This window comes from Panthera onca, chromosome X (assembly GCF_046562875.1).
Source record: "Panthera onca isolate mPanOnc1 chromosome X, mPanOnc1 haplotype 2, whole genome shotgun sequence".
NCBI lineage: Eukaryota > Metazoa > Chordata > Mammalia > Carnivora > Felidae > Panthera > Panthera onca.
The window spans coordinates 37,585,888-37,598,748 of NC_138357.1; the positions used below are offsets into that span (position 1 = coordinate 37,585,888).

General features: G+C 41.2%; 1 protein-coding gene across 1 annotated transcript in view; it reads left to right on the plus strand.

The window, feature by feature from the left end:
* TRPC5 (transient receptor potential cation channel subfamily C member 5) overlaps positions 1-12,861 on the plus strand; it is a 271,580-nt gene that overhangs the window by 156,018 nt on the left and 102,701 nt on the right. Inside the window, exon 4 of the mRNA XM_081793501.1 lies at positions 8,483-9,004. Coding sequence (XP_081649627.1) covers positions 8,483-9,004 — 522 coding nt within the window. The remainder of the gene's footprint in view (positions 1-8,482; positions 9,005-12,861) is intronic.

A 12,861-nucleotide genomic window follows, 5' to 3' on the forward strand; every position in this document is an offset into this window, starting at 1 on the left:
CCAAACATTGAGCGGTGCTACATAATGTTTATCTATCTGGGTTTAGAATAGAATACTAGTCGATTAAGTTAATTAATGCCCAATAAAACCTATAATATATACTTACGCTATATCTGAATATTCAGTGTTAGGATTGTAGATTTGTTTATTGATGTAATAAAATCAAACAGTTGGCATTTTGCTTGCTGGGGGTGAAGTGGTATATTGGTTAATGGTACAGACTTCGGAGCCAAACTGCCTGGGTTCAAGTTCTGGCCACTCTACTTCCTAGCTTTATGACCTTGGACGAGGCACTTATCTTCTCTAAGACTGAGTTTCCTCAGGTGTGAATGGGGATAATTACTATGCGTATAGCATAGAACCATGGTGAGGACCAAATGAGATATTCCAGCATGGTGCCTGGTATATGGGAAGTGTTTGATAACCGGTAACCATTAGTATCATATTTATCCCTGCTAATCAGGCTAATGCTGGCCATGGTTATATATATTATTTATTTTTACATATTAATATTAACTTTTTAAAAATACCACCTGAGGTCTGTAACATTGTCCCCAAATAAGGTTTTTTTTTTTTTCATTTTAGCCTTCCAATCTAGATTATATATAGTTTAGCCTTGAAATCAGCTGAGATGATCCAGCAAATCTTAATTCTTACGGTTCTGCTTTTATCAGCCTCTGGGAAACAGATTATTTCCCATCTGATGCCAATGGCTGCTGCAAAGTAGCTCGCATATCACCACTACTAGCTAACTGACCTCACAGGTAAGGCAGAGTCATGTTGGGGGCAGGGAAGAGGGGATCCAGCAGGTGGAAAAAGAAGTATTGCAGTTTCACCAAATCCAGGCATAAGATGGGAGGTTCATTTCCAACATGATGCTATCAGGCCAGCTGCATGAGGAAGTGCCAATTATGGAGAGGTTTGGCCTATGACCAGACGGCATTGTGGGTATGAATGAGGTGGCTCCTGATAAGGGGTCTGCCCATTAATTACAAATGAGGGGTTTAATTTCAGAAGCTTGTGATAAACTCCAGCAAGGGCGCCTGCCTAAGGCTGGTAACAATAGGGTTCAGAAAAATTCCAATTAGCAGATTGTGTCCAGTGATGAGGTTAATGGAAATGAATGTATCATTTGTGCCCCTTGAGTATAATAACCTTGTAAAAGCTCTGGCCAGTCCTGAGAGTGGGCTAGGTGGAGCATTTTCTATCCCTCTGTATCCTCTGGCAATGGAATTTAGGTGAAAATAAGAAAGAAGCTGACTTTAGCTCACTCTGTTCACTGTACTGCATTTTATGTGATGAGGGCTGAGCCTAGCACAGCTCTGTTCTGAGCTCATTAATCCAAAAGGATCCTCGAATACAATGCTAGCTTTTCGACAGGGAGACCTCGGGCAGATCCAGGAGCAAACTCATTAGGGCCTTGAATGCAAAGCCCCAGGGAAAGGCAGGCAAGGTAGCTTCTTTAGGGGCCATGGCCTGAGCCCACATCATTGCAAATTTTAAAACTCAAGTCGGTTCATGCACCAGGTTTCCTTAGAAATACAGTTGTAGGTAATATAAACAAAATCTAATTTCTTCGTGTGTTGATTTCCTTCCCCTCCTTCCCTTTTCCTTTTAAAAATAATAATTTTTAATGGGAAGCCCAAGATCAATCAGTATAATTTTGGAGTTCAAAGAGAAGGCAAAACTTGATAAGAAAAGAATAAAATTGAATTTGCTACCTGACCTCAATCTGAACACAAAATGGCTGTTAAAGGATTACTTAAAAAAAAAAAAAAAAGTTAAATCATGATCCTTATACAGATTTAAACACGTGTCAAAGATTTTATTTAATTCATTAATTAGTGAGGGATCCAGGACGCCAGGGATCTTCATTCTCTGGCCTGCAAGCCAAATTCAGCCTGTCACCTGTCTTTGTAAAGAAAATGTTAGGAGTACAGCCACACCCGTTCATTTCACATCGCCTATGGCTGTTTTCCTGCTCCAAAGGCAGAGTTGCATGGCCCATAAAGTCTAACCTATTTACCGGCTGGCCTTTTACGGAAAATGTTTGCTGACCCCTGATATAGTCTATCAGAAATGCTGAAAAAATTACAAATAGATGCAGAGAAATTTACAAATAGATGCTGCATAAGGCACTGATCAATTCCATTTCATTAAACAAGAAATATTTGTATTACAATTTACAGACTTGTATAGCTCAAAGACGAAGCATGGATAATCCAGAAAATACACTAGATCTGGACTATTAGGCCAGTTACATGAACAGAAACTCAGATTATGATCCAGGTAGAAATCTTGTTGAACAATGGAGGGCACACGTGGGGAAGAGCCTGGGATTTAGAAACTAACAGAACAAAGAGCGTCCTAATGCAGGGCCCCAGTGATTGCAATTTGGAATGGAGGAGACTGGCCACTTGAGCACATCCTACCTCAAGCTTCACTTGCTCTGGAAACGGGCTGGGCCCAGTCCTTGGAGTAGATCAGCAGACAGAGCTGTGCAGGAGCTGGGGCAAGCTGAGGCTGATCCTACTTATTCCCTTGGTTTCAACTACTTTTTTTTTCATTTTATTTGTTTTTGGTAGACAGAGAGAGACAGAGCACAAGTGGGGGAGGGGCAGGGAGAGAAGGAGACACAGAATCTGAAGCAGGCTCCGGGCTCCGGGCTGTCAGCACAGAGCCCGACACAGGGCTCGAACTCACAAACCGCGAGATCATGACCCGGGCCGAAGTCGGACGGTCAACCGACTGAGCCACTCAGGTGCCCCAATGACATCTTTCAACTAGTCTCATCTTTCTGATACTCATCCAGTGATATGCTGGAGCTGGCTTACACAGGCTGGTAAGAGCTGGTTGTACGCATCTCATACCAACTCTGTGCTCTCTGGTTGTATTGGTAGCGTGAAATTGGCCGCAATGGGAGTACTCACACCACAGAAACAGGCAAACACTACAAATCAAGATTTTTTCATGGAAAGCTGCTTATTAAACATTTACCAGCACATTTAATACTGCTCATTCCCCCTACTTGTAACACTGCTCATTCCCCATACTTGGGCCATACTGACCTTTGTAAGACACCTGTTCAACTATGCCACTCTCCTTGATTAAAACTCTTCAGTAGCTCCCCATCGCCAACAGACAACATTAAGTTCCTTAACATAACATATGAGGCCTTTCATCATCTGGCCCCTGACTAAATGTCCAGCTTCCTCTCCTACCCCTCCATCTCACAATTTCTACGTTAGCTCGAAGGTCACAAACTGATTTACTCCAGCCTAGATCGCCTCATATATGTATTTTGTTTGGACTGCACACTATCTGTAGCTTTTTTGAGCCAACATTTACAACTTTAAGAAATTCTACCCTGAAGGGGATTAAGAGGTATAGACTTCCAGTTAGAAAATAAGTCATAGTGGGGCGCCTGGGTGGCTCAGTCGGTTAAGCATCCAACTTCGGCTCAAGTCATGATCTCGCCGTTTGTGAGTTCGAGCCCTGCGTCGCGCTCTGTGCTGACAGCTCAGAGCCTGGAGCCTGCTTCAGATTCTGTGTCTCCCCCTCTCTCTGCCCCTCCCCTGCTCATGCTCTGTCTCTATCTCTCAATTATGAATAAACATTAAAAAAATTTTTTTAAAGAATGTACAAAAAAAAAAAGAAAAGAAAGCATAGGAATGTAATGTATAGCATCAGGAATATAGTCAATAATATTGTAAGTTTTTTAAAATGTTTATTTATGTTGAGAGAGAGCCCGCGCAGGAGGGGCAGAGAGAGAGAGGGGCGGGGAGACAAAGAATCCCAAGCAGGCTCTGCACTGTGAGCACAGAGTTCAACGCAGGGCTCAATATCATGACCTGGACCAAAATCAAGAGTTGGACACTTCACCAACCGACTGAGCCACACCCAGGTGCCCCCGTAATAACTTTCATTGGTGACAGATGGTAACTAGACTTATTGTGGGGGTCATTTTTTAACACTTCAAAATATCAAATCACTATGATGTACACCAGAAACTAATAGGATTTGTATGCCAATTATACTTCAATTTTTTTAAAAAAAGAAGTTAGCCAACAACAAAATAAGAAATTCTACTACAAAATCCATACTTCTGACTTCTCTTGAGAACCCACAACATCGGGCCTTTATGCGTACTTATAACAACAATTTTATAACAACAAGGAATGGAGCAGCAGATACTCCCTTTGAGAGGATATGTGGTCTACAGTTCACTAGTTTCTATCATTCATTCATCCAAATTATGCATATGGACCCACACATAGCCATCATTTCTATTACCTATTACCTGTTTGGCCCCTGTTGTAGACCACATCACAAAGTCTTGAGTATTATCAGAAATCTCTGACCTTCATTATTGAATCTCTCTTTCCTTACCATGGCTATCCTGATGCTTAGCCCATAGTCCCTACAGCTGGGGAAGGGAAAAGCAGCAGGATGAGAAAAGAAGAAGCAGAGAGGGGAAGAGTAGTATAGATCTGTGGTCTTTGGGTCAGAGTCTCCACTTTGAAACAATAGAATTGTGAAAATGGCAGGTACAGACTGTCCTATGATGGGGGGAACTCAAATATTCCCTATAAAGCCCATTTGCTATCCCTCCTTAGTCTTGGAATGTCTACCTTCTCAGCTGGACATTAGGAGGAAAGACCCAAGGAAATTGGCTCACATTGACTCAGATTATGGGAGCTAGGTCTGTAAATGAGTCAATTTCTTAAGCTGAGACTAGAAAAAAAATTTTTTTGGGCTGGTGCCTGTTGTGGTGTCTCCCACTGTGCTATAGATGCTATAGGGAAAACAAAAGCAGTCTAAGACAGCTCTGTGTTAGACTCACACAACCTCATCGATGAGGCAAGAAATGCGTATGTGAAATAATTAGAGAACAATATAAGACAGCATCAGAAAAGTGAGATCTTTGATGTAACCTAGTGTCCACAACATCTGGGTGGTCACTAAGGGGTAGGATCAAGTTAAGAGGAGGAGTTATTGAAGAAGCCAGGGCTCACAGTGGCCCTTCACTTGCAGAGAAATGAGGAGAGGCCATTACATACAGAGGATCCCACAAGGACATACAGACAGAGAGCAATGAATGAGATGAGTGTGGCCACCTGTGAATAGTATTGACGGGAGAGTAGGAAGATACGGTTGGTCACCGTAGACCAGTTTTCCTTTAAAATTATTTCCTCTCTTGTGTCATTTACTCAGAAAGCCAAAGAGACAATCAGAGGCTCCTTGTGGAGCACCACGTCAAAGACAATGGAATCAGATGGCTCCAGAAAGCATTTCACATTCTAAGCATAGACAACAACCTTTCAGTTCCATGACACAAGTGGAGCTAAGCAATATTCACATGTACCATCATCTGTCTTGGACAGGCCTGTCAGCACTGGAATAGAGGGAAAGAAAGAAAAAGGGTAAGAAAAGGAGAAAGAGCAAGGAAGTGAGGAGAGAGAGAGAGAGGACAGGAAGAGCAGCATGGTAGGGAGGACACATTCCTCCAACACGACCCAGGGAATCCTGTGCTATAGGCTACCTTCCCTCCACTCACCACATATCCCGCCTCTAGATCATAGCAGAGACTGAGAAATGCTTCTGCCCAGTAGGAAGGGGCAGATTTCCAGAACTCAGTTGCTTTCTTCCTGGGCAGAACATTACTCATCTACCATCTCCCCCAACTCGAGGCTTTGTGTTGGTTGTTGTGTTTATGTTTGTTCCTGGGCCCACTCAGAACTACTTCTTCCTTAGCCAGGAGGCTTATGTTAATTTCTGAGATGATTCTTTCCTGTGTCCAATTTACTTTATGAGCCAGTTGCTCACTTCCTGCTGTCTTGTTTGTAGCTGCTTCCTCTAAATGTTTAACAATGCTTTCTCACTGCTCTATCCAAGTAATTGATGATCAATGTGCAGCCAGTTCTCAACTATTTAGAGACCGATGCAACCACTCCATGAAAGAACTAGATTTCTTGCACACTCTTCCCCTCCTTCTCCTCTACCTCTCTCACACTTCCTGTTTTCTGGTCGCTTTCCTGTTTGTGAATCTTTCATCCAAAGCGAGAAGGAGGCGAAGATGATGAAAAACTGCTACACATCGTTTTGTCAGTTCATCAGCAACTGCAATTTTCTAAAAAACATTTTTAAGAATAAAAAGAAACTTCTGAGGGGTGCCTGGGTGGCTGGGTCAGTTAAACACCGGCTCTTGGTCTCAGCTCAGGTCATGACCTCACGGTTTATGAGATCGAGCCCTGCACCGGGCTCTGTGTGGACAGCGCGGAGCCTGCTTGGGATTCTCTCTCTCCCTCTCTCTCTCTCTCTCTCTCTCTCTCTGCCCCTCCCCTGCTTGATTGCTCTCTCTTTCTCTCTCTCTCTCTCAAAATAAACATTTTTTTAAAAAAGAAACTTTTGAGTAAAACAATATTTGTCTATTCCATGAGAATCTCAATCATCCATGTTTTGTTCTCCCCAATCCAAATGAGTATTTGGAACTATTCTTTTCTAAGTGTATGAAGATCAGTATTTCACAGTTTCCTGGAATCCTATCCATGCTTTGAATGCTCAGCTCCACGCGTCCATGAAGCCTCCTCTGACTATTTCAGTCCTCCTCATTCCTTAGCTCTAGATCCTACCACACTGAGACTCTTCTGTGGGTATAGAGCTGTCTCCATTTCCCTATTACACTGAGAACAGACTGGGTCCCAAAACACACATTTTATTTTTTTTTCTTTCTTTTAAAGATTTTTTATTTAAATTCAAGTTAGTTAATGTACAGTGTATTATTGGTTTCAGGAGTAGAACCCAGTGAATCATTGCTTACATATAACACCCAGTGCTCACCCCCAAAAATGCCCTCCTTAATACCCATCACCCATTTAGCCCATCCCCCACCCACCTCCTTCCATCAACCCTCAGTTTGTTCTCTTATTCAAGAGTCTCTTATGGTTTGCCTCCCTCTCTGTTTTTCTTATTTTTCCTTCCTTTCTCATATGTTCATCTGTTGTGTTCCTTAAATTCAACATGAGTGAAATATGATATTTGTCTCTCTCTGATTTATTTTGCTTAGCACAATACACTCTAGTTCCACCCATGTCATTGCAAATGGCAAGATTTCATTCTTTTTCATTGCCGAGTAGTATTCCAGTGTGTGTGTGTGTGTGTGTGTGTGTGTGTGTGTGTGTGTGTGTATCACATCTTTATCCATTTATCAGTTGATGGAAATTTGGGCTCTTTCCATAATTTGGCTCTTTTTTTTACTATTTATTTAATAATTTGTTGTCAAGTTAGGTAATATACAGTGTGGTCTTGGCTTCAGGAGTAGATTCCTGTGATTCATCACTTACATACAACACCCAGTGCTCATCCCAACAAGTGCCCTCCTCAATGTCCATCACGCATTTTCTCTGCCCACCCAACCTCTCACCCCCCTCAACCCTCAGTTTGTTCTCTGTACTTAAGAGTCTCTTATAGTTTGCCTCCCTCTGTGTTTGTAACTCAGTTTTCCTTCCCTTCCCCTTTGGTCTTCTGTTACGTTTCTCAAATTCCACATATGACCAAAACACACATTTTAAAGCCAAAATATTTTTTTTATTCATTGAGCAATGATCATTGATCATTGCACGTTCTGCAAACTCACCCCAAAATGCTCATGAATACCCAAAGAACACCATGCCTTCCACCAACAACTGCTGTTTACACCAAGCATTGCATCATGGACATAACAGTGTTATCAAAGGTCCCTTTAGCTATTGGTAACCCCTCACCCAAGCCAAGAGGTCTTCATTGACAGAGTACTTCTTTCTGACAATAAGAGATTCTCTCTACCTTGCTGAGACCTACAGGAAGTTGGAAGAACTCTATCTGGCCTTGGTCTTTGGTCTCCGGAAGTCCTATATACATACAAAGTCAATGTAACCACTTGAGATTATCTTTTTCTTAGCCTCCAGGGCTTGATTTAGTGGCATGGTCTTTACGATTCATTTGGAACCGAACACATGCTACGGTGTACTCCTACTTACCAATTTTATATAAGTCTGACCCACTCAACTAAACTCCAGAAGGTTAGGAAAAAACGTCCCTCTCTTCTCTATATCCCCCATTGTGCCTCAGATGGAATGGGGCATATTGTGGTTGCATAAATGTAAGAACCAAGCTTTAGAGTCCTATTGCTTGGGCTTGGATCTTGGCTCAGTTACTAAAAGCTATGTAAGCTTGGGTATGTTATTTAACTTTTGTGTGCCTCAGCTTCTTCATTTGGAGAGAATATTTGCCTCACAAGGTTATGGGGATTAAATGCGTAAATACATGTAAAGTGCTGTATGCCTGGCATATAGTTAGTATTCCACAAATAGCTACGATGATGAAGGTCATTGGCCAAAGAAAAGTGACTCCAATTCCTGAATCACTAACATTTAATGCCCTGTGCTCCTTCTCTCTCCTAGCCTTAATCCTGGCCTTTATGCCTTTATTTTATTGCACCTAGGTTCCCACTCTGATGATGGATACCCAGTTCTCTGAGTTCACACCGGACATCACTCCCATCATGCTGGCCGCCCACACCAACAACTATGAAATCATCAAACTGCTTGTTCAAAAACGGGTCACTATCCCACGGCCCCACCAGATCCGCTGCAACTGTGTCGAGTGTGTGTCCAGTTCAGAGGTAGACAGTCTGCGCCACTCCCGCTCCCGTCTGAACATCTATAAAGCGCTAGCAAGCCCCTCACTCATTGCCTTATCAAGCGAGGACCCCATCCTAACTGCCTTCCGTCTGGGCTGGGAGCTCAAAGAGCTCAGCAAGGTGGAGAATGAGTTCAAGGCGGAGTATGAGGAACTCTCCCAGCAGTGCAAGCTCTTTGCCAAAGACCTGCTGGACCAAGCTCGGAGCTCCCGGGAACTGGAGATCATCCTCAATCATCGAGATGACCACAGTGAAGAGCTGGACCCTCAGAAGTACCATGACCTGGCCAAGCTGAAGGTGGCAATCAAATACCACCAGAAAGAGGTAAGCTGAGCTCTTCTCTGCTTTAAGGAAACCTTACACCCTCCAGAGTCCAGCACAGCAGAGTGAGAGTTGGCGTTTTTCTACTACTTACCCCTCCACAAACAAATGGTTCAACAGGCCTCAAAAACAAAACAAAACAAAACAAAAACAGGTTCATTTATCCAAGGTACACACAGCCTCTGCATATTTTCTTTATGGACAGATAAGTAGGGGAAAAGACTGACCATCTGATTTGTTGATGAAATAGTACTCATTCTTTCACAAAATGCTTATTAAGCACTGTTCTAGGTGTTTGGGATACAGAAAATGGGCACTGACCCTACCTTCATGAAACTTACAAGCTAGTTGTGGACATTAAGTAAATGATCACATCAGTGAATATATAATTACATGCAACGTAAGTGATCTGAAGGAGAACTTCTATGAGAACACATAACAAATGACTCCACCCTTCATCCTGGGGCCATGGTGGTCAATAATCATGGAGGGCTCATGGTCTGGATACTTTTTGAAATGAATTATTTTCGTTAATAGCATCTTTGATTAAAGGCATCTGAAACAGTAAAGTTGTGTTTCATAACTGCAGCTCCCTAGTCCACTTTACATGAATACTTATGTCAAACTAAAAAATACTTCTTGAAACGTTTTCAATATTTTACTAAGGTCTTTAGGATGAAATTGTGACAAGGGGTAGAGAGTTCAGTTGTTTTCCTTACCTTGCTAAAATGCATTAACCTCCTTCAGAGGTATAATGGAGATCACCTTCAAAGATTCTTTATGACCCTGAAGACATTTGAGACTGATAGGTAGCTGTGTCTGTCAATACAAATAACTGTCAAAGAACTAAAGGAACTAAGGGTTATTTTTTTCTTCTTCTTTATGTTTCTTTTTTTTTTTTTTTTTTTTTTTTTGGTTGGTTGGTTGATTGGCTTCTGAGCTAAGGGTTATATAGGCAGAACAAAAACAAGTTTTAAATATGGACTGGGGAAATAGGGTCTTTGAAAAGATAAGTATACCCAAGAGGAAGAGGAAATGGCTAAATACCTCTAATCTATTAAGATAAGGCTATTGATATAAGAACACAATAGTCAACTTTGATTTAAAAAATCATTATAAAAATCTAGTTGGGTAATAATGGGGTAATAAATGTTCAGAGTTACATAACCCCGTCAGCAACAAAATCTTAGCCTTGAATGAAATATAATTTACTGTTTCCTAGAAGGCTTTTTCATTGTTGGTTTTTCCTCATTGTTATTCCTACTAGAACTTAAGTGGACCCCCAGAAAGAATTTAATTTTATGGTTTAAAAAAAGAGAGCTCAGAAGAATGAAACATAAACCAATTCCAAACTATAACTTTGACATGGAGCAAAATAAGAAAGCTCTAATCTCTTAGAAAACAGGTGTAAAACTATTGGATAATCTTTACATGTCACATAAACTCTCGGGTATTGTCCTATAGACATTTTTCGGATACTCCTAAAAAGTGCTGATTTCATGTATTGTCCCATTGTCAGATATTCATACAAAAGTCCTTGAAAACTTTATCACTTTAGTTATTCCTTATTACCATTGAAGGTAGGCAGAAAAGTAATTATAACTCATTTTACAGACAAGAACGGACCATATTTCAGAGATTTGTTCAGGATAATCTGACAAAGCCAGGACTAGAATTTCAGGGACACCTGGGTGGCTCAGTTGGTTAAGTGCTGGACTCTTGATTTTGCCTCAGGTCATGATCTTGTGGTTCATGAGATCAAACCCCACAATGGGCTCTGTGCTGACAGCATGGAGCCTGCTTGGGATTCTCTGTCCCTCTCTCTCTTCCCCTCTCCCCCACTCACTCTCTCTAAATAAATAAATAAACAAACTTAAGAAAAAAAGGAACTAGAACTTCAGACTCCCGGTACAATATTTTCTCTGTGTATACTCCATCTTCTGTTGAGTGGGGTTCCTTTATGCTGGTTTGGTAGCCTCCAAGTCCACCACCAGGTAATTTAAGAGGAACACATTATTTGACTTATGAATGAAATTTTATTAGTTAAAATCTGTTAAAACACATAGCAATAAAATGATGTGCATCAATAGCAAATAAGGATTATACAAACTGTAAAACTGGCATTAATCATCACATAAAGATATAACTATGTCATCACAACTGCTCATTGCACATTAGCCAAAACACACAAGGATAGACTTGTGCTTTCTAATTGCTATCTATCAACCTAACTCCCTTGGTTTTCACAGCTTTAAGTTTGTCTCAAATGATGAGCCTGTCTCTCTATCCGTCCATGCCATACAAGAATTGCCTTTGGTGTTAGTCTCAAGAAGATCCAGAGAAGGGCTAGTTTAAATAAAGGGCCAGCCACTCTTTCCAGTCTACTGGAGGAGAAATCCAAGATTCCAATCAGAAGTCCAATCAGGGGCACCTGGGTGGCTCACCAACTTCGGCTCAGGTCATGATCTCACGGTCTGTGAGTTCGAGCCCCGCGTCGGGCTCTGTGCTGATGGCTCAGAGCCTGAAGCCTGATTTGGAACCTGTGTCTCCCTCTCTCTCTGCCCTTCCCCTGCTCTCTCTCTCTCTCTCTCTCTCTCTAAAATAAAATAAACATCAAAAAAATATTTAAAAAAAAAAGAAGTATCCAATCAGTGGACTGCCGAGTTAATGTATTTCCCTCTAATTGTCTTTTAAGTGCATGACCTGTGTCAGTTGCCAACCAGCTATTTCTATCAATATCACCAACTTAGGGTTGGCTAATTTGCATATGGAAAAAACAGGGACTTGTTCATAAACCTTCTTAGGAACTAACTATACCATGGCTTTCCACCCTAAACAGTTGCATGACTATTCACAACTCTATTGCTTTTCTTCTCTCTCCTTGAAAATACTTCCTTACTGGTTCTTATTCCTAAGTATTTTATTATTTCCTACACTTATTTCTTATCACTATCAACTCTATTTCTAATCCTAACGTCTAATTCTGTTCCCTAGAACAAACATACTTAATACAACTACTCATTGTTTGGAACAGGGTTGCATGTTAACAATTTCTAAACACATATAATCACGCAATCAGAGCAAACGATGGGATATATTTTATCTAATCCTAAGGTGCCATTATAGTACAGTATTTCCACATCTAGTCAGGAGGCGAGCCAGCTTCACATGTTATGAGGTTGTAGCATCTTCCAGCTTTGACAGATAAGGACCATGTTGACCATTAGTTGTTTTATAGGCTGGTTCAAGCTTCATCTTGTTTCAAGGCCTGGAGTAGTCCCACAGATTTCTCATGATGTATTTGAATAACCTGCTTGAGTTGGTATGGTTGCTGGTGTTTTCTCCTTAATATTCACGTTTTTGAGAAGCTCACACTAATCCGTCGTGGTGTTGTTCTGAAGTCTATATTCCAGAGTTCTCCTTGGGGGACTAGCTACCCTTCAGCATCTATCATATTTGAGGAGCACCGGATCTGTCCATTTACAGTTAAATCACTTGCTAAATAGAATTTGTAGCAGAATGGTGGTCTTTCCTTGGATGTTTCCGGATCTTGTCGAAGTACTCCTGCTTTGCGTTTTATTTTGACACAAAATTATAGCCCAATTTCCTAAAGTCCAAATTCCTAGTGGGAGAGTATATAGCTTCCCTGGCTGTTTCTAAACCTTTAATTAAAGCATAGATTCTATCTTTTCACTTTTATCCAATTTCTCTGTTATTCTTCTTGGTTGCTACATGTATAGATTTCCTTGTTTAACTGTTACCACTAATCTTCCTTTAGAAAAGTGCTCTTAATGGAATGATGGGATGAACCATTTCTTCTTGTTTTCCCAGTGCTATATTTTAGTTAATTTGGCACAGTC